Source organism: Bemisia tabaci, chromosome 5 (assembly GCF_918797505.1).
Source record: "Bemisia tabaci chromosome 5, PGI_BMITA_v3".
In the NCBI taxonomy this organism is placed as follows: domain Eukaryota; kingdom Metazoa; phylum Arthropoda; class Insecta; order Hemiptera; family Aleyrodidae; genus Bemisia; species Bemisia tabaci.
The window spans coordinates 28489298-28515454 of record NC_092797.1 but is presented as its reverse complement, the minus strand read 5'-3'; the positions used below and the strand labels follow the sequence as shown (position 1 = coordinate 28515454).

General features: G+C 41.4%; 1 protein-coding gene across 6 annotated transcripts in view; it reads right to left on the bottom strand.

The window, feature by feature from the left end:
- The window catches only part of dysc (whirlin protein dyschronic), a 154436-nt gene that overhangs the window by 95597 nt on the left and 32682 nt on the right, over window positions 1–26157 (bottom strand). For all 6 annotated transcript variants that reach the window (XR_011899896.1, XM_019052730.2, XM_019052732.2 and 3 more), the window contains exons 2-3: window positions 25216–25930; window positions 9948–10078 (exon numbers count right to left, since the gene is read on the bottom strand). Coding sequence is in view for 5 of the 6 variants with exons in the window: in XM_019052730.2 (XP_018908275.1) it covers window positions 9948–10078; window positions 25216–25912 (828 nt within the window). In the remaining variant the exon portion in view is untranslated. The remainder of the gene's footprint in view (window positions 1–9947; window positions 10079–25215; window positions 25931–26157) is intronic.

Genomic DNA, 26157 nt, shown 5'->3' with positions numbered 1-26157 from the left:
GCGGACTTCAAATCTCCGCGGATTCGGCGGGAGCGGCGCGCACCTCGGCGCGTTCAAACGGCTCGCGTTCGGCCGCACATGGTCCGATTTTGTTGCGGTTTGTTTTGTTGAACTCAATATATCCTAAGGAAGATTTTGAACCCAAGTTTTTTTTAAAATTGGTTCATTCCTATTGATTTTAGAGAGGAGGGATACTTACTTATTGAACGCCCCTTGTAGAAATATTTTTGCACTATTGCACTCTCTGATTATCATCTTCTTATTTTTGATTTTTAAGAAACTTCAAGACATGAGATTACCTTCACCTACAAAGTGAGGAGCATGCAGAACACTGAAAGAACAAACATTTATTCATAATACCGAGATCATGCGGGAAAAATTCAATTTGATCCGTGCAGGCTTTTACATCATTCGATGCGACGCTGCACATGTTAAAAATTATATCGGCGGTGAGACTTCCAAACCACTTATATCGTTTGCGGTGTTTACGATCTGATGCCGCAATCACACGCTGAATTTAGCAGCTGAATGTGGAAGTCAACAGTCATCGCCCAACGGCTGAAATTTCGCAAATTCGAGTTATTTTCATCCAGATGTGTATCAAATCTACTCGAATAGTTCAGACAAATCCAACATAAGTCCGATGGTTGCTGAGAATCGCGTTGCTGAATTTTGCGCGTCACGCGCAAAATTCAGGCATTGGGCTGATGACTTCCACATTCAAGCCACATTCAGCTCCCGCATTCAGCGTGTGATTGCGGCATCATCTCCCATTTTGTTTTTTCACAGGAGAACAAACCAACATTATTTCTTGAAGTAGTCATAGAATTTTCTTCACATTGAGCAGAAAAATCGTGATTTTTATGTACTTTTCCATGGGGGTTTTTCCCAGTTGACGTTTAGAAGTTGACTATTTAAAAAATAAAAAATGGCATGAAGTCTGCAACGTTGCAAATCGAAATACGCGGTTTGGGATTCCACCGTCGATATGCCTTTCATGACCGTCATCACGTTTGAAATACTCTCTGAGCCATCTTATGCGCTTTAACCCCAAGTCAAAGTGTCAATCAATTATCTGGATCAAAACTCGCCTCTTAATGCACATGTACAGATTCTCAGACGCGCATTGTAAGAATTGGAAAGATAATAATTATTCACCGATATTCATTGCATTTTGATTGTATGATTCAACAAAAATAGATCTCATGAAATTTCAGAGCTAAAGGCAGCACTTAAACGTAGAGTATAGAGTCGTCGTAATGTAAGTGGGAGAGCTGGCGCCATGTTCTGCTCGACGAGTTCGGAGCCCGGTTCGCGGGGTCACTTTTTCGATACATATTCGATCCAAAATGGCGGTGTGGAGTATGGCCGGATCCCCGTGTATCGCAAACAATCGATTATGTATCGAAAAAGTGACCCGGCGCCGCACAGGAATCTCACAATTCGGGACCTGGAAAATGCTTAAAAGTGGCGCCAGCTCTCCCACTTGCATTACGACTCTATGTATTCTATGCAGTTAAAGCGCTTTCATTTTGTAGGTTATATCTCCCGCGCGCTGCTTTGAATATTAAAACAGTGGCATTTCGTTGACTATCAACGCGCAGTCAATGTTAGTTGCTGAAACGCGATCGGTTCTTAATTCTGAGGGACCCGCGACATCTCTGTTAATTAGCGAATCCCGGCTCCGAGTATGAATTGGATCGCCGAGAAGGCACCTTTTCCTATTCTCGGCGGAAACTATGACGAAACGGGGGGAGGTGCAAGGAATCGACGAGTGACACGGAATTGAGTTGGCCGAGAACACGGGAACGGGGGTAGCGGGGGGGCGTGTTTACAGGCCGCTCGGAATCACGCGGCGCGCCACCCCTGAAATCGCGATGCGGGGCGGAAATTGATGCTGCTGGGTCCTAATTTGTCGACTCGATTTTCAACGGGAAGCGGGCTCACGGGAGCGACAGCTAATAATCGCTCGCCGTTATGATGGGGAAAATTACAATGGCATGTAGGTAACCTCCAGGTCGCACCAACGCGGCGCCGCACAATGGAGAGTTAATTGAAGAGGTCGGACAAAATTTGGAAATTTTAAACGGTTATAACTCCGTTTATGTAAAACTTTGAAGTTCTGTTAGTAGCTTCATTGGTTTCTTCGTAAAATTTGGCTCTAAAAGCACCCCTAAAAGTATAAAATGTGATGAAATAAACATTAAAATTTTCAGTTTTGGTCAAAAATTTCGTGTCCGACCTCTCCTATTGACTCGATCCACTGTGCGGCGGAGCCTCCGACAAGTCTCTGTTTCCCTTGTCACAGTTGCAACATCAGAGCATCCGCTTCCTTGATAATTTGTAGATCCATTGATTCTGTGCTGTGGTTACAGCATTCCGACGATATTCGGACCGCGTTTAACAGAAAGGAACCAAGCCACACCAGCTATTGCCAAATTTAACTGCACGGAGAAAAAAACTTCGTACGTGGGACCCAAAGTTTAGGTCTTATGGATCTCTGAAGTTTTCGGATTGAGCATCCGAACACTTAGGGTTCAGCTGCTGAGGTTTGGATAACACATCTGAAACTTCAGTTCTTACATCTGGAGTACTTCGGTTTTCACATCCGAAAAACTTCGGTTCTTACATCCGAAAAACTTCGGTTCTTACATCTGAAGTACTTTAGATTTAAGAACTGAAGTTTCAGATGTGTGATCCAAACCTCGACAGCTAGATCTAAAGTGTTCAAGACGACTCCATTTTTTAAAAAGCTCCAGGGAGGCCCCCGGGCCCCTTTTGATGCTGAAGAAACCCCCTTAACCCTACTTTGGAGCTATAAAAGCGCCTCAAATTCTCCTTAACGCGGTGTTTTTTATCAGTGTCCTTAGACTCCCTATGACGAGGAGTCCTTCGCTCCCTCCCCTCCCAAGTTTCTGGTTTCTCTCATGTGCTCAGATTAGCCTACTGGTGACTGATGGCTGAGCACTAAAGTGTTGAGTAATTGGTTCAACAAACATGATTGCAAAAACTCACGTATCAGCGAGCTCACCCCAAAATTTGTCAATCATCATTACGTGGATTATATATGTATGTTCAACAACAAACGTTACTGGGCGAAAAATCGAAATGATCTCCCGAACTTAACTTTTGCCTCGCCTTATTTTATAATACTGTACCTATAAGGGGTAATATAGTAGGTGTCTCATTATGACAATAATTTCCCCTAGCTAGAGACTAACAATAACTCTTCACTCTCTCTTAATAACCAACCTTCCAGGGAGACGCCCTACTTTCTCTCAAAGACAACAACCCAAGCAATTGCTGTCCCATATTTATCCCTCCCCCAAAGCCCCCCATGGCCCCCTGTACTCCCAGGTATGAACAAACATGTAAATTGTAAACATTGTAATCATTGTAACATCTGTAAATTTGAACCCTGTCCCAGTGTTCAAACTCACAATAGGGCTGTGCTCAACCCACTAATTAGCATAATTATTCTTAATCTCTTTATTAATCTGTAAATTTCTTAAAATTGTGAAATAGGCGAAATGCTGAATAAAATTTAAAGAAAAGAAGAAAAAAAAGGAGAATGATTTCCCCGAAGACATGGAAGAGGAAAAAGGTAGCCTGAAACGGGGTTGAAGGACCTACCGAGTCTCAGCGCTATCTGCAGGAGCACAGGCGACGCAAATATGCAAAAACTTGAGTATTGCAAACTCAAATGATTACTTTTCTAACTCTCATGACTCATGGAATTGAAACTTGAATTTAAATGAGGCGCGGGACTTGCTCAGGTTCCCTCTGTACTTTATCATGCTTATTCCGAATATCATGATTTGTGCCGTGACAAACTTCGGTAGTAAAAACGTGGGTTAGTTTGTTTCTCGGGTGCATTATCTCTTTTTCACAAACAAGTCAGGAAGCAAAAGAAAGTCGATTCGACGCGCAGTCAAAGGTCTGCCACAATCAGCATATACATAGAGTTCCTATCATAATAGTCTCCTCTCTCTATTAGAGTGGGGCGGGCCAGGGGTGAAACTTTCGAGATTACTTTCATTTTGATTCGGAGGAGGAAATAATTCACTGCGAGATTCGATGTGGAAAAGGAGGGTACACACGTGAAATAATTATGTCGAAAGAATTTTGAGCAGAGATTACTTCTAGACAACTAACGGAAATCTATGGATCAAAGATTTAGTCCCTGAGAAAGTGAAAACTGAACTGATGGCAGGAATACAGCCGTAACGTCCATAATATTTTGTACTGGCTTATTTCTTAGTGTGGATCCATTAGATATCAAAAACTTTTTGCCTCAAATAAATTTTGGAAATAAATCGAAACTCGTGATGTTTGAACCGATGATTTTGACATTGTAATTATTAAATTTAGTTGTGTTGATTTGAAAACATCAATTATTTTCACTGAAATAAGACCATGAATGAAACATCGATGAATGGCATGTCTTACAACGTTTCGTTCGGGTAAGTTCAAAATTGCGGAGCGAACCCGGAAATGCTACTTACACGACGAAATGGCGGTCGCGGTGTAGTAAAAAGTATTCAGTATCGGAGCCAATCAAAAACTCCGGACACTGATCGTGTTTCATCTGATTCAGTCGAAGAGCGTGACGCCGTTCGACCGATCAGAAGATTCTAAACGCACGTGAACAACACGGAGGAAGGTCAGACGTAGTTTTTATACGTAAAAAAAAGAAAGTAAAAATCGATGAAGTATAAAAAAAACTATATTACACGAAATAGCACAAAACTTTAAGCACATACGGGTACTTAGAGTCCTCTCTAATCAAAAGGAGAATAAGTAAAAGTACAATTTTGTTCTTGTGCTAATACATATAGTATTGTCAGCATAATTATGACTGATTTGTTCTTGTTCCCGTGAAAAAGTTTTAAAATGACCCTAGAATGAACTCAAATCGATGAGACTTACGTTCAGGGGTTCATGAGTACCTGATACAATATACATTTAATTAACATTGGCATTGATAAATTTATCATTACATTCCCCATGAAAACTGTGAAAATATACCAACTAAGAGGAAAGCATTTGCAACAAAATGTTTACATATTGGTTATTCGCTATGATTTATAGGGACCATAAAAGAAAAAGAGGAAGGAAAGGGAAAAGCGGGCGTCGCGACGCGTCGGTTGTATTATCAAGATGAAAGTGAAGCTCCTCGTATGAATAAGGCCATTTAAAGTTTCTTCGTAAACCTGCATTCAAATTAGGTCAGGCAACTCGCTAAAATCCATTAAGGCAACTTATAAACAAGTTTCGGAATATGTGTCCCAATAAATTTTTAAGGAACGGAAAGTTATTTTCTTTTTTTTTTCTTCTGTGTCTTTGCACGACGTTAACTGCACGACTTCACAGCATTAGGTACCCTGCTTTTTTGGAGTGCTTCCAAAAACTCGGTGGGATACGTATAAAAGTCTGTTGCACTGTGTATTCAATAACCGCAGTTTTATAATAGTTGTAAATTGCTGTCAACAAGTTGTTTTTGCTGTCTTAAATAATTAAATCATTCGTATTCAGTTGAAATGAGTGCACCTCTGAGTCAAGTTTTAATTTGTTTATTATTAATTTACGGGGAGTCAGATGTTCCGATCCCCGCGATGTCAAAATCAAACCACTTTGTGTAAATTTACTAAATAAGATCTACTGAGTGGATTTTCAATGTTTTCTTTCCTTTTCTTTTGCTTTTTACATAATAGGAACATCTCGCTAAAAATAAAGAAATCCATTTTATTTGATCCATATGTAAATATTTGACTCATTTTATTTTTTCAAGGGCTAAATGTCCATTTTTTCAGAGTTTGTGCGCATTTTTTTCGCTCTCTGCAGAGTATTACGAAGTAAAGGAATATTCTGCGAAAAGTCCGAAGAAGTCCCTTTTTTCTTAAAAAACCAAGCGACAGCGAGGACTCTGAAACGTTGCAATTAAGACAAATGTTTCTCAGCCAAAAGGGGCGTAATTTGTTGGATTATGAGGGTCGTACGGAAGACGAAATGCGTAAAGAATGATCATGTATGTACATTATGTGGGTTTCTATTTATCACTGTGCAACACAAGTTAATACACGCGCACGCGCATACTATTGCGCCTTCATTTTCGTCTGATACTGTGCAACACTTCGGTGCTGTGATAGTTGCCTGAAGCGATGTGATCAATCTTGCTCGATATTGATGGCATTGATTTATTCTTTTTGGTGGAATAGCAACGAGGAGGATGTTTAAAACAAACCTTTCCACCACCAACAGTGAAATTATAAACTACATAGGTGCCTATCTGAAACAGAACTTTGCTGTTTTTTTTTTTCTTTATTTTTTACTTCCTCTTGTCTCAACTTTAGATAAATTCTCTAACCTTCTAACCTTCTTCCTTTAGATAAATAATATTCACAATTTTCCCAGTATATTCGGCTTTAATCGGAGGAAACTTGACAATGTCTGAAGACTCATACGGCGTTTTTTCTTAGCACGGCAGCATACCAGCGGGTCGATTGTTGAATCGTTATCGAATGACCTTGATCGATATATAGCATTGTGAAGATAGGGAGTTATCGATCAGAATCATTCGATAACGATTCATCAATCGACCTGCAGGCTTGCTTGATGTCAGAGATTTACAACACCGAATGAATAATGCTTACCGTTATTACTTTACGCCTCTTTAGGAAAGAAATCTATGAGGATAATTTCGCAAAATATGTCATCTACCAGTTTCCTTTAGATAACCCGTTTTAACCAATGGATTACTTGATTTTTTTCTTCGTCCTCTTCGTCTATTGCTTTTTCTATCAATTTGAACAATCAGCCCGCCGCGCCGTGTCAAACCATCGTTTGGCTGACAAGAGGATGTAACTATACACTTAGATTTGAGCCCGTTTAAGCATTAAGTTATAGGGACGGCAGGGTCCATCGCCAAGTTTGGCAATTACGCCAGCGTCTGGATAGTTGAATCGTTATTGCATGAACTTGATCGATAAATTCCTATCTTAGGAATGCAATTTATCGATTCGGGTTATTCGATAACGATTCAGTGCTCGACCCGCAGAGGCCAACGAAATTATGTCTCTGTAATTTTATGCTTTTTTAGGTGGAAAGCTCATGAAATTCGCTTTCCCACGCAGATCGTAAAGTAAGGGTGTATTTCCGACTTCGCCATTGGGCTCGCCGTGATTTTGAGCAAAATAAAATTCCTTCGGAAAAATCCCTTGCTTTTGCTCGAGCTGAAGTATGCGACAGAGCCATTCTTATACGGCGCCTTTAATTGGCAGAGGAAAATAACCCGTGGGGATTCCGTTCGTAAACAAATAAAATCATCCCAGACATTTACGACGTCGTAAATCCGGTACCATTATTTTCGGTCCCATCTGGGAAATACGATTTCGAAAGTCGACTTGAAAACGCTGAATTTGCGCGGGGTGCATCGGGTACGTATTCCTAGCAAAGGTCGGACTTCCCGGAATTATTTAGTCAAAGCGTGAGTTTAAATAAATAACCAGTTCAAGTGCGGTTTACGCTGCCGCCTCTCGCGCCTCCACCCTACCAGCAACGTTGTCGAATCGCTCGGAAATTCGGTTTATTTAATGCCAGTAGTTGAGAGAAAATTTGGAATGTCCTACCGTGTTGGCGTCGCTGCTTGGGGTGGAAATCAGTGTTGCAGACTTCCGTTTAAAAAACCGCTTTTTATGTTGTAATTTACGGAAAAATTGCAATTTCTCGGCGAATAGGCAACGCTGCACACGTTCTCATCCCACCTCCAACGTGATGAGCACGAGATGGACGGGAATCCAACGAGAAGTGTAACGAGCATGGCGCCGAGACCGCGACTGCCATTATCAAACAAAGTTGCCGATTCTTCATTAAAAAAGTGGAAATGGGGGAGGGGGTGGCTATTCAATTTTTATCCATTTATTTTTGTCCACTTATACCGTTGAAAATTACTGTCTGCTCCCACATGAAATATATGCCCCAGCTGAGTGGACCACAAGACCAGGGCCGGATTTAGGGGGTGGCCACATAAGCTGTGGCCCATGGCGGCAAATTGGGGGAGGGGGCAAATTTTGCAATTTTTTTAAAAGTTTATCTATAGGTATGTTAAAAAAATTGGCCAGAAAAAAAATTACAAACGAGAAAAGGCGATAAAATCTCTCATTTCATGAGAGTATAGTTTTTCCTGGTTTTATCGTCTTTCGGTGATACAAGAGACAGCACCTTTAACTAGTCGAGTGAAGAGAGGAACGAAACAGGCAATTTGGCCTGGAACGGCGCGGCGCAGAGAGCAATGATGACGAGGACTTGAGATGAAAAGGAGAAACCCTCAGCGCGGCGGTCGGCATGTAACACATAGGCGTAGCTAGCCATTTTGCTGGGGGGGCCTGGCCCCCCACCACCGGGGGGTCGGGTAGAATACCCTCCCCAGGTCTACGGGGGGTCCCGGGGTGCCTCCCCCGGAAAATATTTGAAATTTATTAACTCTATTTGAAGCGCATCCTCGAGGCAACTTGTGGCTTAATCTTCCTTCAATATCTGCATAAAATTCACCCAGTTTTTATGCATTTTAAGGTTAAAATACTTTGAAAATTGTTGCATTCAAACCAGGGGTTATTCCCATTTAATTTTCTCACTTTTAACCACTCATTTGTGTAAAATTGCGAAATAATGTTTATGAATGCCAGAATCATTGTTTCTGTATAGGAAAAGCCCATGCCAAAGTAAAATATAATATAATGAGCAAGACTGAACTATAACGAATGAGCATTTGTCAGTACCTAAAAAATAAAGCAATGAATTATGATTAGAAAAAAATCGATTGCATCCAGATTTTTTAGAGCAATTCAACTAATAAATGAACAAGAAGAAAAAACCTAACCGTTTCGAAGCGCGAGATTTTAAGTAAAAACTATGTTCATTAAGAGTGATAAAATTTTCATGAATTCATAATTTTATTTAACACCTGATTTTTCCTCGTTAATTAGAGTTAATTGACTAAACAAAGGCCGGATGCATTAAGGTTTAAAGATGTTAAAGATGTTGTTTTTGCACCATCCAGAATTTCTGGGGGGGGGCCAGAATATACTATTTCCAATTTTGGGGGGGGGCCAGGCCCCCCCTGGCCCCCCCTTCCTACGCCACTGTAAACACATATTAGCGCCTACAAGACTGCATGAAAACTTCACGCATTGCGTCAAACACAGAGCCGTCGTCGCGTCGGCGTGAAATGCATAGCGCCTGCAAGACTGCATGAATACTTCACGCACGGCGCCAAACACAGTGCGCATGCGGTCAGCACGGCGTTGCGGTGGCTTAATTAAAATTGTTAAACCACATTTATGTTCGTTTTTGCAAAATTTTTTCGCTCATTTCTTATAAATGGATGACCTTGTCCATAGTTAACAAGGCTTCCGCATAAACTTGTCCGACACGAATAAACGCGTCTTATGCACCCCTCTCCTTCCGGCACGTTCACTTGATGGTTTTTATTGATGTTTCAAAACGAATGGGAAGGGGGCGGCAAAATACATGCGGCCCATAGGCGGAAAAATACATGCAGCCCGTGGGCGGCAAGGAGGTAAATCCGGCCCTGCCGGTATTAGCTACTACTACCCTTACGGTATAGTATATATATAAAAAAACAGAATCAAAATTTGAAAATTTGAGAATAGCCTTTTCATTTAAAGATTTTAACCTTCAGTTGCTAAAAATGTATGGAGATTGTTCCAGTAAATATGAAGGTAGAACTCTATGAGAGGAGGGAGAGAAAACGCGTGTAGAAAAGAGAAAATCGAGAAACGAAGAGCTTAAAGTAATGGACTTGAATTCCTGGCGCCTTACCACATTCCACCGATGAAGAGCCTCAGCAAAATCGTGAAGTGCGGCTGTGGGAAATTAATTTTTTCTTTTTAACGGAAACGGAAGGGTGTGTGCAAGGCGGGTCTTACCTTAAGCGCCTCTTCGTGGGATATGCTCGTAAAAGGTGTTCCATTCACTTCAAGAATTGAGTCGCCTGGCCGGAGTCCAGCTCTTTCTGCCACGCTTCCCTCCTCCACCCGTGAAATGTAAACGCCTACTCCTGTAAACATAGTTCAGAGAATTGAGAGGACAGTTGGAATTGAGTTCGAGAGCAAAATATAAACTAGATCACACTATCAAAAAGCATACCGGGAGCAGACTCGATGGGATTGAGGCTCCGCTGTATTCTGTATTCGGATCGAAACAAACAGGAGGCAGTAACTCACTTTGACCTAGTTCGGAGAAATGAGGCTCTCTAGTTTGAAAATCAAGAGTCTGGGACACAGAAACGAGAAAATGCGCCTCGTAGCTGCGATATCTCGCCGCTGCCTAGCCACATGAGATAGCAGTAAGTAAATTCTGGTGCGAGATTTGAATTTTATGAGAGTACGAGGGTACGTGCCAATGGCGGGTCTGTTGCATGCTAGAGATATACATCCAAATCATACTCTTAACGGATAAAATCGCACGAAAATCACGTTGGGCAATCAAAAAAGTCTGCAATCTATTCCTTAGCGCGCATCTGCATAGTTTATGACGCGTTTTTTTTAAGTTTCCCACACCTGCAGGCTGTTTTTCACAGGCACCGCTGACCAGCTGGTTCGCAAAGGCAGAAAGGTATTCTGCCGTGCTAAGGAAGAACGCCGTATAAACATTCGAGAGTTGCCAAATTTCCCATGATAAAACATGTATTTTTGACCAAATTCATGCAAATTATTCCATAAAATTTTCAGTTATTTTGGATTAAATTACGTGCGAAATCGTCTGAAAATCTTGGAAAAAAATATTCACAATTTTCCCTGTAAATTCGGTTTTTATCGAAGGAAATTCGGCAACGCCTGAAGGTTCTTTCTTTAGCACGGCAGTATTGGCTGGAGTGGTTTTTCGTCCACGTTCAAATAATTATGGAGTTTCTTGATGACAAGTTAGGAGGAATGAGGGTATGCCCTTTCCCTGTTTAAGCACCTTTAGACAAATTTGCCTATTGAGAAAGGAGGGCCACTATGAATCAAACGTTGTAGAGCTAGAACTCGCCTCGGGAAAAATTGGACCGGTGAAAATGAAATATTGCAGAATTGGAACGACCCTGTTTTAAACGTCCCGCCAAGCACGCTCTGACTTTAGTCCGATAAGTCCGATAAGTGACTTAAGTCCGGTTCAAATTCCAGTGGTGGCAACAAATTTTCACGTGAGTGACGAATGGATCTGTGAGAACAGACCCCACTCGGCCTTAATACCTGAAAAATTTGAAAAAAGCCTGCAGCATGTATTTGCCGATATCTTGATGTCTACAGACAATAAAGAAGGTCTATAAATGGCTGCAATAGGCTGTAAGTTCCTGACAGAATATGAGTCAATAAATCGATAGGAGAAAAACACGACTGAGAGTTTTGCCGATTTTGGGTGGTCTGAATTACATATACCTTCATTCCACTTACCATGTCTAGATGACTATTTTAACACCGCTCAAGAAATTGCATAATTGACTCTTTTATGGCGATTTTACGGTGAGATGAGGGGAGCGGAAGCCATAGATAGAATAATTATGAAAAGGAATCCGAAGGAATGAAATAATTAGAGTGATTGCCATTGTTCACATTGAAAGTCATTTCAATTGTTTCTTTTGCTTCATTACTCGTTGTTCACGCGCAATAAGAATAAGATACCGCGAATTAACAATGTTGAGATCGGAGGGACAGTGATTCGAAGCTATTGGGTGCAACTGTCAAAGAAATGAAGTGTGATGGGGAATTTTTTAGAGACCTGAATATATGTAAATGACCGAAGTACGCAGCCATGTACCTTCATTGTGGTCATTCAAAATTACCTCTCCCAGTTTATTTTCTCAAAGAGAAATGAGACGACTGTGTAGCTTGAAATTTTAACAGAATATTCTGCTGATCGAAAAGAAAAATCAAGATAGTTTTCAAGAAATTGTGCCGACTAATTTTCCGAAGAAAAGTTGTTTTTTTTTTTTCTCTCTGAAAGGAAGTCAGGAAGTTTGCAATGTTGCAAACACAGATACGTGCTTTTGCATGCACTTTGGCCACCGATATACTATCGTGCGAAGGAAGAACGCCGTATAAGCCTTCAGACGCTGCCAAGTTTCCTCCGATAAAAACCGAAATTACTGGGAAAATTGTGAATATTACTTCCTCAAATTTTCAGACAGTTTTTGACACAATTTAATCAAAAATATCTGACAATTTCAAGAAAAAATATGCATAAATTTTGTCAAAAATACAGGTTTTATTAAGGGAAATTTGGCAAGTCCCGAATGTTCATACGGCGTTTTTCCTTAGCACGGTAGTATACTCGGGAGCTCTTACTCCTAGCGAGATAGGCAAAGTGTTTTACTCGTAGGTGAATTTGACTTCGTAGGATCGCACGCTATGCATATTTAAAAGGAGTTTGCTTGTCTGTTGGAGGATTGCACACATCGCAAGATATGGCTCCGCTTACTGCTCTGTTTCACATACCCGAGGAAATCATATTTTCGTGATCTTTATTTGTAAAATAGTGTTTCAGAGAAAGAAAGAAACGAAAGTAGGTATGCTAAACCCGATTTTAAACGAGCTTCGACCCAAGTCTAAAAATTACCATACCTACTCCAAGACCAAGCTGGATTCCTACGATTGTTGTTAGAAGTTCCCTACCAGTATCATTTTGATGGATTCAATCAGAATCAGCCTTACTACATTTCATGTTGTCTAACTTCCTCTCATGTTTTAAGACTTTATTAGAAAAATAAACAACACATCGCCTGGGAAAATTCTGAGAATTTTCTTAAATTTTGATCGGTTCTCTGCGAAAAAGATAAAACGTGATAAGAAATTAGTAATTTGATGTGGTTGGACTGACTCTGGTTGAATCAGATCTGGACTACATTTTGCAATTAGGAACTATTATGTCTGGCTCAGTTTAGAAACAACGCATGTACCATCAGTTTCCTTATGCACATACGTGTTTTTACAGATGAGCTAGAAATTATAGTTCCGAATTGCAAAATGCAGTCCAACTGGTCTGTTTGTTACTCTGATTAAACTAGAATTATAGGTACAAATTTTTAAGAGCAGCCCGAGACAATGATAACAGTGGAATAAAACAAGGAGGAAAAACTTTTTTTTTAAACATTTTACGTAAATTTTTAAAAAGAAGTTCAAAATAAGTAAAAGTAAAGTAAAGTTTAAATTTTTTAACGTCTTCGTTTCCTTTAAATTTGTATTGTTTCCGACTGAAAATGACTCAGTTTTGAGTCGAAACGTCTCGGGATTTATTAATTGTGTATTTTTAGCCTTGTTTCCCGTTTTTCCTCCTTGTTTTTTTCCACTAATAAACTAGAATTAGTAACAATGGAGTAGAACTCAGCCTGGTCGGAGCAACAAGCGAGGAACGGGCAAATATTTTGCCCGACCGAAGATGGGTGCGGGACAACTAAAGCAGTTGTTGCATGAAAATAGTGGGTTAAGCACCTTTTGAAATGGCATCAAAGAGACCAGAGGGAGGAGCGGTGCATACGTCGTCGCTCGCCTGACAAGAGGGCGTAACCACAATGAGAAATGAGCTCGGGAAAGCATCGACGTATATAGATGACAGGGCTCATCGCCCAAGTGCAGTTACGTCCTTGTCGTCGCTCCTCTGACGTAAGGGCGTATCTCGATTCTGACATGAGCCCTGGAAAACATGGTGTTATATGGACAACAGGGTTCAAGTGAAAATCGAGATACGCCCTTACGTCAGAGGGGCGACGTTATGTCAGGAGGGCGAGGACTTGAGGGCCTCGTCTGATTCATAGTCTGTGCAAAAGAACAAGAAAAGGACGAGGAGAGGAAGGGAGAGAGGCCTGATGGTAAAACCGACAGAAGAATGGCTTTCACACTACTCGACCTAATTATGGCGAAATTATTTTGTTTTGTCTGGGGATGAGGTTCCTTTCATTAGCGTGTGTGATCCCGTGGCTTTACTCTCGAGTGCACTCATTCCATGATTTCCCATTGCTGGACCGGCTCTGGAGTGGAGTGACAGTGGGGTTCTTCGGATGACAGGTTCTTTAAGAGTCGAGGATGACGTAATTAATGCGGCCGTTAATGCAACGATTAAGGTAAGTCGTCGAGTGAGCATTGGTCTACGGTCTCGTGTTCCGTTCCGTTGACAAACACATCTGTAAATCAACTGTTGAATCCGGCGGGCCACCGCATAAAAATCTGTTGAATCTCGGGGTGGACAAGGGAGCTCGGGTAAAATTAATGCCGGGGTAGATCGGTATCACAGGTTTTGCCCATTAAATTTCAGAGACTACTGGCACGATTGCGGACTTCAATTCGCAATTGTACAAAAATGGGTCGTTCACGAAACACTCGTGGCGTGCGGCAGTTTTTTTCTCCGTTTCCCTTGACGGGCCCTTCCTCCTACTTCCACAATCCACAATCCTTTTGAGGCGTTTGTAGGAACGTCATGCACTCCCCTCCCTTACATGCCTTACGTAATAAATGGATTTACTCAAACTGTTTTTTACATACATACATATCAAGCCGCTACCTCAGCGCACTAGAGCGCTCTGCGACTCCAAATCGCCATCGGAATCGATCCTCCCACAAATCATCGGGCAGATTACACCGTCTGATCTCCCCCTCCACTCCCTCCCGCCAACCTTTTACTGGACGTCCACGCCGCCTTCTTCCGGGAGGAACCCAATCAAATACCTTTCTGGGCAACCTACTATCTGCCATTCTCCGCACATGTCCATACCAAACCAGCTGCCTGGTTTTGATATCGTGCGCAATATCTTCCTCAACTCCCATTATTCCACGCACTCGTTCATTACGAACGCGCTCTCTCCGCGAGATCCCTGCAGACCTTCGCCATAAGTCCATTTCGGTTGCCCGTAAGATATCCTCGGATCCTTTCTTCAATTGCCAGACCTCACTCCCGTACGTAATGTACCTCAAACTGTTCTTTTACCTTCAATTTCCGACTATATTGAGACGGAATACTACAGTTGAAAGGATACCGTTACCACTTTTTTACACTCTTGAAATCCAGGCGGATCCAGGGGGGGGGGGGGGGGGGGCGTAAGGGCCGCGCGCCCGCCCCCGTTCGCCAAAAAAAGAGGAGGAAGGACAGGGGAAGGAACGAAGAGAGAAGGAGGGGAAGGAGGAAGCTTATATTTGGTAATTATTCATGACAAAATTTACTCAAATTGCATATCACATACCTTAAAGTATCGAAAATTTTCCGAGAGAGGCCCACTGAAACACCCTCATCAACCCCCCCCCCCCCCTTGTTCAAAATGTCTGGATGTGCCTCTGTCTTGAGAATTCTTTTTGGAAGAAAAATTTTTGACGAATGTGTTAAATACAAGTCTTGAGCGAGGCGCTCATACTTAAAAATGAGGAAGGAGACGATGACAAAGGATAACGTCATGCATTATAACTGCGATTAATTAATTAATCCGGTTCGGAGGTCAGTTTCCGATTTTTTCGTCATCCGTGCACTTCTCCGACTGCACTTAAGAAGCTTGTTGCAGCGCAAATGCACAAAAAGTAATTATTCCTAAGCTCTGCTAATTGGGTCTCATTTGCGGTCCATGCAGGTCTTTATCGTGGCGGAACCGTCTCGACTATGTGGAGTGATTTTCTTTTCCAGTTGCTCCGATAACGCTGACTATCAACTCAATTCTGCGCGCGCAGACTGCACAAAGGGATTTTCGCCATTCGCCAAGCACGCAAGCCCATTTGTTGTAACTAAATACACTGCCCTCAGGAAAACGCATGGAGAGCAATATTCGCTCGGCTCGGAATCGCCCTTCTCCTCTGCTAAAACTTTAAACGGGGTTCCGCCGTAGGAGTGAAAAATGCAAAGATAAATAAGACTTAGACTGATGATGTAGTAGACACTCTGCAAATCTCATAACACTTCTCAGCGCATTTGTACGTTTTCTGTACATGCAATCGTTGCACATACATTACAAAAATGTTGCCGCGTTTTTCGAAAAAACCACCCTAGTTTGCGTATCATTTGACGTTAAAAGCTTGGATTGTCCCTCGCCGGTTGGCAACCTTCCGTAAACAGTGCATTTACGTTACGAACACTTCGAACGGTCTTAATGGAGCGTTGTTACCTGACACCTGGCTCCTTCTGCTTGGAAATTCTTGGGGCTTATGAAAAACTCAAGTAGGGATGGAACGTGTGAGAGGTGACCTAAGGTGCTTGGTTAACAGTGAACAAAAGAGAAATGTGATATTTGTTGGGGGAGGGTTGGGGTTCAATAGACTATTTCATTGTTTCAACGTTTAAAATGAAGAACAACACATCATACACATATTTACTTTTCTCATAAAATAATAATGGTGATTTGATGGAAGGTATACTTTGTGTCAGAACGACATGCAATATATCTCACCGAGTAGTTCAATGTTTTCAGCACCTTGTTTTTCTTATCGAATTTCGAGTTCGCGTCTCTGTTGTCACGATACTAAAGAAATCGCACTTTCGATACTGATATCGAAACTGCACTCGCATGGGATATTTTTCCTATAAAAAACCCTGCCTTTATTACGTTGACTTTGTTCGTCTAATTTGGTACTTGAATTCTTTAGTCTCGTGACATCAGAAATGCGATCTCGAAATGGAACTAATCGATGCGATACATCGCATGGCGTTCTGACACAAATATTGCGTCCATCACGGAAAAAACGAGCTTAGGGTTGGGACCTACATGTTAGTGCTGGACACTAACGAGGGTTAGGTCAAATGGAGCCACCAAGTCAGAGGAGTGCTGGGCACTAAACAGCTCGAGGCTGGGTCACTAAGGAAGAAGTAGTGTCAAGCCCTAAAGTGACTTTGGAGCGAGCGTAAAATATGAAACGCCTCCGCCTGGAATCGAACTCGGATTGCGCCGGTGGAAGACCAGCGCGTTACCACCAGGCTATGGTGACACCGACGTCTCATGGGTGAATTTACACCTGTTAAGCGCAACTACGTCTCGCGGCATCTGATTAGCACTACTCATGTTCAGTGCCCACCTGTACTGCCTTCCGGTGTTGAGCTGCACAGCGCTTAGACGCCAGCCCTCAACTACTCCCCACTAAACGGCCAGTAGTGCTCAACACTAGTCTTGTTTTTTCCGTGATTGAATCACCTAAAGGTTAATATTGGTCTCAGTCGAAATGGAGAGACCATCGAGCTTTATCCATTAGCTCCATCAAGTAACGAAGGTGAAGCGCTTGTTTTTTAAACTATTAAAACATACTTGCTAATCAGAAGCAGATCCAGCAGTCTGGCAACACCGAATTTCCTCTATTTAAACCTGTGCTAAATAATCGATTCTTGTCAGAGCACCTGGCCCCTCTAAGAATCGATACATTTTCATAGGTTTCAATGGAGGAAATCCGGTGTTGCCTTTCTGGATCCGCCGATGTTGCTAATTTGAGGCATATAATATCGTAATACGGAGAGGATACGATCACAATTGGATCTGCAAACGTTCGTCTCAGAAAAAGAAATAGAAGAAACAAACCCGGACAAATTTTGATGAATCAATGAATTAAAAGGGAATCTTGGATGGACAGAGAGTGTTGAAGTTTCTGCCACAGATAGTGATAACTCATTGACAAATTTACCACTTAGGAATTGGGCAAATTCCCAATAAAGGCCCAATCTACTTTGCTCTCTCAATAAAAGTAGTCCATTTGGAACTTTTCCAAACTGACCGATTCGATAATCTGCGCACGGGTGACATTTAATCGTGAACCGCGGGACATTTGAGCCTTTTCTGGCTTTGCAAGGACCATACGTACCGTAGCGCTATGTGTTCCTCAACATTGTAAACTTTTACGAGCGATGAAAGATTCTTTGAAACGTTGGGAGTGTAATCATTATAGTGTTGACTAATTTTCGTGAATATATGTATTTACTCTACTCCTATAGAGGACAGAGTCTTCTATCTAAAGAAATACTAATTTAATGAAATTTCCACCATTAAGAGTATCTATCTCCATGAAAATCATTTTTTCGCCTACGAAAGGAAAAGGAATACTATGGGACAGTGAGCAAAAACTCGTGCTTTTTGTCAGTAAAAATGAACGGGCACATTTCTTTTGCTGACGAAGAAAAGAGATAAAAATTTAATTTCAAAGGTAGTAGTACAATCTGTTCAAAGATGTGGACATTGGGCGAAAAAAGGCCTTGATAATTATGCCCACAAACTGTCAAAATAAGCGAACGGGAATGGAGATTTGGGAACCGACGTGATGGCACGGCGAAATCAAAATAGAATAGAACAAAGCGCAATGCGTATGCTGCTTTGGTCAAAAACGAGTTTCTCAGCGCCTTCAAATTTTTGCATATGCAATGAGGACATCCGCCGAACACGAATAGTTGTATCCAAACATTTGTCTCCGCGTTTTGTCCCGTCACTCTGCGCCGTGAATAATGGCACAAAACGCTTATCATATGTTTGTTAAATACATCTCTAGAACAATAAAATGTTTCAGAGAAGTTTCTTCATAAAACGAGGCAAAACTAAAAGATCTCAATAACGACTTCGTGACGTTTAAAGAAAGAAATTATTAGACCGGGAAGTCGAAGTCATTTTGGTGTCCCAATCCTAAATGGGGGAAGAAAAATTGAAAATTGACACACATTTTCTTCCTGATCTCAAACCCATTGTTGGCCTAACCGGAGGTGGAGCGTTCTATCGTAGTAAGGCTATAGAAGTGGCAGAGAGGCCGAAAAAATGTCTCATTCGAAAATGAATTATTGAGAACGAAAATAAACGAACTCGAAAAAATGCAAATAATCAAGGCACACGTAAAACTGTACAGTAGTTGAAGAATTTAGCACAAGGAAAATATTTTGGGTGCTAAAAGACAAGTACTTAAGGACACTTTAAGGGTACAAGTTTGAACAGATGTGTTAACCTCAATGGCCTTTATGAAAACTGACTTTCTTTAATGAAAATTGAGCATTTATGAGTTACCGAGTTGGTGTGTTTTCGTTCTCACTAATTCAACGGAGGTAGAGATCGTTATTCTAATGTAAATTTACTCTCTGTTCTTAAAACCTATATTGTCGTCCGAACGAAAGAGGTAAGTGGTTTGGGAGTTTTACTGTCGATGTGCACTTTTGAAAAACGGTATGAAAAATGAGCGAAAATAGGTCACTTGGAGCAGTGGAAAATGGCAAGAATAAAGATAAAAAGAGAGTAGAATAGAAGAACAAGAAAACCGAAAAGCGTCTTCGGAGCAGAACGGATACTCCTGAGGATACCTCCAGTGATGTAAAAACCGATCACATGAGAGCTCTGTGTTGCTGTTGCGCGACTGTTTCAATATTCAAATGCACTGTGGATGTCTCGGCTACAATATTAGAGACGCTTGGAGTTGTGCAGATAGGTAATGCTGATCGATAAATCGCAGGCCAACTACCTGGATTTAAGCATAAATTTAGCTTTCCTTATTTTGATTGATAGCCTGTCTAGCATTAGTGCAACATTTTCATTGTAGCTATATTATGACATCAAAAATAGCAGTTTTGAAAAAGAAGCATCGCCCCTTTTTCAGCATACAATAATTTCAAACCACGCGCTACGCAGTGTGCTCCATACTTTCCAATCCATAACCCGAGGTAGCGCAAGAATCTCTTTCTGAAGAGGGTTGTCGCACGCCACTACGACATTGGACAGGATTCAATTAGCAAGATAGGCAAAAAAAGGTACTTCGGTGCCACAATAGTTGTATTCTCTAATCGGACGTATGACAAGACGCACGTACAAGCACATAGATAGCTGGTAACGCGATGCCGGGAGGCACAATTTTTTTACTTCTGTAGCTAATTTTCTATATAATTAGTTATGCAGCGGCCACCCTCTCATTTTTTACTTTCTTGTAGGAATGTTTTGAGGATTGGGCCTCAGCAACCTAGAATGAATTTATTCAGCCCAAAAGGAGTGCCTTTTTTCAAGTTTTTTCTTCCTTGATTTATGAAAAAGAGTTTAAAGAGTTTCCCTGCGGTAGCACTTGAAGATATTTTTTTTTATTATTTGTATGTTTCATCCGAAAAAAGGTTTACTCTTAGGGCAGGAAATCTAACCATCCATGAGAGTGCCTTAGGGAAGCTATCGATCATTCCACATTATGGTTTTTAATGCGTCTCTCGCATTACTTGAACAGGGTTCCATTCTGGGCAAAGGTAAGGCTCGACCAAATGACGCTCCAGAGAAGTTGGAATGGAACGATAAAAAAAAGAGGGAAAAAAATCAATTTTATTTAAGGGCCCGGAGCAGACGGGGCGACCCGACGGTGAGTTCAATTTACCCTCAAGTAAGCGATTAATCATTCGGCGTCTGATCAGCCGTGGCGACGAATACGTCATTGGCGCGACAGAGTTGTCACTCAGGTTAATCCGTCTGATGTTGGAAGCAGTAAAAAGAAGGGAAAAATCGGTTTTGCATCGCAGTTTGGCGTTCATGGTAGACGCCATTATAATTGATAGCGTCACAAATACTGTCACGTCTGTGGGCATGGTTGTCAAATTGCCATTCATGAGATGCCAATTTTTGAGGGTGAGTCTAGTCGCCACAATCTAACGCACATTTAATATTGGTGCTTGTTCATGGTGTCTAGAATTTTTGATCAGGCTCATTTTCTGATTTTTCCCTGATTTTCTAGAGCTCATTCCCTGATGAAAAACCGAAGTTTTCTCCCACTTCTTCTGGATTTTCTGGGGGAAAAATATAACTATCCAATGTTCCATACATGAATATAGATTGTAATTAATCTTTCAGCCATTTCTTTGGCACACATTCAAAATTTTAATTCCGGTAGTGTTCCTGATGTTTATGTTGTCTGGTCAATGAAGGCTTCTCTGTTCTTTTGATGATTTGAAGCTTCAAATGTGTCATTCAAAAAGTTGATAATATCGCTCGGACAGATTAGGCCGCCAAATTCGAAATCGAAATAATCCCTAAGCGGTAGAAGAAGAGATTCCCGGTTTCTGGAGCAGATTCTCTGATTTTTCCCTGATTTTCAATGTAAATTTTCATTCCCTGATGAGTCCCGGATTTTCCCGGTTTTTCCCGTTCTAGACACCATGTAGCTTGTTGCTAAAGAATTATAATTTCAAGTTTCTCTTTTTGATACTAGTTTCATTGCATCTACAATTGGTTATAAAATCCCCATTATAATCTTATTCGGACTCTTTCGAGATGGTAAAAATCAAAACTTAAAAAAAAAAGAATACATTGATAATATTACTTTTGATGAAAATACCAAATTAATCAATTTTAAAATCACGAGTTACTAGTGCGACGTTTCAAATTGATAATCATACTTAATTTTGCGATGAAAAATGAGAAAACGTCAGTTGCTTAAAACGTCCACGAGTTTCTTTTTTATATGATGAATATTTCGTAAAAAAATTAAAGGTCAAACTTAATTCTTATTCCTCTAAGATGGATGAGAAAAAAATAATTAAATATTTTACTCTATGCTATAAAATCATTAGAATAACGCGTAACGCATAATACTTGAGGAGGCGCGATACGCTGCAGGGATTGAACTTCAAAGCGCTTAGAGGCCCCCCCCCCCCCCATCTGGTATTTTAAAATGAACATTTTGAGATACAACACCTTTGCTACGCTTTTCCTCAGATTTACCTAAAAACGAGTTAGATAGGCCGTTTTCTTTCTTTGTCTTCTGCTGAGCATTTAACCGTAGGTTCGAGTAGTAAAGAAAACACAAGTGTGTTTTCCGATTTGTAACGTTGCCAAGTACGACAAGACCTTACTGCGTTCATGACCTTGAGCGGTTCTTCCTCTTTCCATAATTCAAAAGGATTTAAATGAAGATTGGAGAGTTCTCATATGAGCTGCTTGGTGAGAATATTGAAGAGTAAAAGATTACATTTCAGCGATAAAGATATGTATTTTTTTTCTTTCACGGTCATATTACTTGTGTAGATAAATGGCGGCGCCTGCATGCTTAGAACTGTGACTGTCCCAATACAATTTACAGTTTGCAGGGTTAGCGCAATGTTAAAATGTGGTTTAATGTCACGTTTTTAGTTCAAACCTTCATCTTTTAAATGAACCCTTGCTCAGCTTATTTGATCATGGACGAAACTACTTAATTTCACGGATACGTGAGTAATTTACGTAGGTTTCCATGATGAAAATGAATTATCGAGTACCGAAATTGGCAATACAGCATCGGATGCCAGTATTTTCGAGCCATAAACTAGAGTCGTCATCGAACAGAAGCTTTTTTCGGACTACGCCCAGCCAATTAAATTTGCCTCAAATACACCTGTATTGATTTTTCATCGGTTACAAATCCCTCCAAGTTGCCCCTGAGACCGAGCAGTGCGGACAAAAATAACTGCTCCGGAGATTTTGTGAGTTAGCACGAGAACGTGGGACCTCCCCGGCACGAGGCTAAAACGCCCTCACAAATTTCCTGCTCTGAAAGGACGTCATACACCGATAAAAATGCTCTAACTTCAATTTAAACTTACGCCGCACAGATTTGCATCCTCCTTGAATAAAGATTGCGAGTCTTACTTAATATGATGCAAGGGATTTCAGTTTTTTTTATCTATTTTTATCGAAAAGTATCTGCTCTGATTTTAGGCAGGTCACGATTTTTGTGGCTCTCGTATGGAGGATACGCAAGAAAATTATCTTTGCACTTTCTAAAACACCACAAAACGATTCAAGCTGGAATTCTATTTGTAACTATTTTGAGGTATAAACTCTTTCAACGTATGCCCGATTTTTTAGATGTGAGAACTGGACTTAAAAAGTAAAAGCTAAAGGAAATTCAAGAGAGGAAAATATGGAGGTGCAAAGTTTCTCAATACAACACCTGTACCGAAGGTTTTCGTGTTATTACATGCACTGGAAAAAAAATAAAAAACACATTGGATCTAGAGTCCAGACTCTTAAAAACATCGACAAGAAAAAATACTCTTGATTCAATCGGATATATGCTTAAATCAAGAACCAAGCCTCTTAATTTGAGCGGATTTTCTTTTGATTTAAGCAAAAATCTGATTGAATCAAGAGTATTTTTTCTTGTCAATGTTTTCAAGAGTCTAGACTCTAGATCCAATGTGTTTTTTTTCCAGTGTGTATCTCTTTCTAATAGTGTATGTGGACGGAGTGTATTCTAGATTGAGGAAAATATTCAGTAGGTATTAATGTCAAAGTGAAGGGTCCTCTGTGACGGCTCTTCATCTTCCAGTTAAACTAATGAGTACATTTGCATCAACTTCACGAGGTAAGGACTTGGCCATTAATATTCACACAGGCTATCACATGGACTAAAGCGTTGAAGAAAGGGAATATAATTAATGATGAATCATTGAACCGCATGCATCATTAACCAGCAACAGTTTGGTGGTTGTCTAACCATTTAATTCGAGAACCCAACATCATGAAAGGCGCCTTTATAAACTGTTTTCGGTAATCACCACCGTTTTGATTAATGGTCACCGTGCATCCTTGCCTTTCATTCGTCATAATTGTCATTCAGACTCATGGACCCTTCTAATTAAATACTTCAAAATCGGATTATCAGTTGAAAAACGTCGAAAGGGAAGGATACTGATGGAAAACAAGTGTCGGTAAAAGACCTTCCTCTGAATTCAACAAGTTCAGTCGTGAAATGTATTACGAGATAAATTAGAAAAAAATATGAACGAAAAATTAGGACTCTACAATCTGCATACCATCCTTCAACGAACTGAGAGAGTAATCTCGTCTCAGAAACTGTTGGGACTAATAATTCAGTAATTATTTGCATTTCTCTTGATCTTTTTCAAATGCATGGGTCAAGTGGAAAATCCTATGTTACCTTGTAAATTTCTAAAGCACTAGTGTTTTTGAAGAGTAGAAAATTGATATTTTACTAATTTTGAATACGATTCATTTAAAATGTTTAATTATGTTCTTCGTATCCGTATTATTTTATTTTATTCTTTTGTTATTGTTTATTTATTGATAAATGAGAGGACTGGGTATTCAGTGATAGGGTTCATTTAATCTGAGTAGAAGATGGAGGGTTCACATGAAAAATTTCTATTAACCCTTAGTCGCAAAAACCGGGTCAAATTGACCCCCAGTTTGCTAAAAATACGTGCTCGACGGGTGGTACGAAGGAAGAAAATCAAGTGTCAACACATTCGAGGATAGAAAAGACGTAATCGGACCACATTTTTTAACTTTTCTCTTGAATCTGAGCGACCCTTCAACACTTCATTGTCAGCGTAGAGCGGAGCACTGCGAGTTTACGCCTCGCGCCGCGCCAGAGCGCCTTCAATTTTACAGATACCGCACGGACATCCATCAAGCACGAATAGTTGTATCTCTGCGCCGTCACCAACGATTATCGTTCCTCTTGCTCTATATTCATGATGTATGCGTTTCACGGTGCGTTTTAAACACTCTTAATGCGGTCAACATACCATCCGCGATTTTTTTGCGGAAATGTCAACTAGAAGGCCTACTGATTGAGGAACAACAAACCGTGAAATCTGTAGTTTGGCCGTTTTTGAGAAAATGCGATTTTTCGCTTTTTTGGTGGGAATTTCGGATAAATAAACATAACTATATACACTAGAATATATTTATATTCTAAAAAATCTAAGGGATGTGTCCTAATCCCATTTAAGAAGGCTATTTTGGCTCGGTTGGTCGAAAATTGAAACAGCTTAGAATAATGTCATGTATGGTAAAAGCGACTCTTAATCATTTACCCCGTGAGAACTTGTCCTTGTTTGAGGTGTTTTTGAAAGGTTTCTGCCTGATTTATTGGCGGAAAGTAGAGCAATTTTGCGGTTTTCTCGAATAATTGCTCATTTACGGTTCAAAATTAGATTGTTTTTGTATGAGCACAAGCGACTAGGTACCACTTTCTCCTTTAAATATGTTGCAATGGGTGCACTAAAGATTGACATATTTAAAGGAGAAAGTGGTAGTCGCTTGTGCTCATACATAAACTATCTAATTTAGGACCGAAAATGGGCGATTATTCGAGAAAACTGCAAAACGTCACTTCGACGATGACAATTTTCGACCAAAATTACGGCCAAAATACCCACCTTAATGGGACACATCCTTAAGTTTTTTTTGGGGGTCCAATTTTCTTTCTTGAAGGAAACCTAGGTTTGTAGAGATAGTGGAGTGATGGGCGCTCTTACCTGAGTCTTTGATGCCTCCCTTGACGCAGATGCCGAAGCCGTGTCCGGCGTCGGCAGAGCGGGACATGTTCACTGTGCGCGTGGTCAGTTGATCCAAGGTGGGCGGCGGCGGGAGGATGGGTCTCTCGCGCTCGGGGGGGCTCCCAGGGGGGCCGGCAGGGCCGGGGGAGCCCTTGTGCGAAGTGCTGCCCCCGAGGAGCTTGATGACTTGCTCCGGGGAGAGGGCGCTCTGTTTGTTGGGCTTGCTCTTGGTGTGCGCCGTTGAGAAGGCGGGCGGCGGAGTGTGGTGAGCTGGGGTGGAGGCTCCGGTCCCGGGGCCGGTGGCGGTGCCGAGGTAGGAGCCGCGGAGGTGCTTGTTCTGCGGGGCCGGCGTGGCGCGCTCCACGATGGTGTAGGAGGTGCCCGGCGGGGAGTAGTACATGCCGGAGCGCCGGGCGGCCGCCCCCCCGTGGCCGGCCCGGTAGGACCCTAGGATATCCTCGGCCTCGGCCGCTCGGGCCAGCTGCGGTGTGCATATCGACGTGCAGCGCTGGTGCGAGAGGGAGCCCGTGTTGTTGCTCGGGCTCCGCCCCCCGATCCCCAGCCCCAGCCCGAAGCCCCCGCTCCCGCCGCCGCCCCACTGCGCCTCCCGCTCTCGCTCCCCGTACGGTTTCGACAAGTGAATCTCCGCCAGTTCGGCGAACTCCTCGTCTGCCATCCGACGTCACGTCTTCTCCTGAAACAAACAACAAACGCAATCTAAATCATTTAAATAATCACCAATATCAAAAATATACATTAACGTATCGCTCACTTCATACAAATGAGACAACTCCTGTGAAAAGGGAATTTGTCTCTCGAAAATTCAATAGTTGAGAACTTGTATGTATGTAACAATGGCGGATGTGAAAAAATACTTTTTCGAAACAAGTTCAAAAAACTGTTTTGGCATCGAGAAAATTT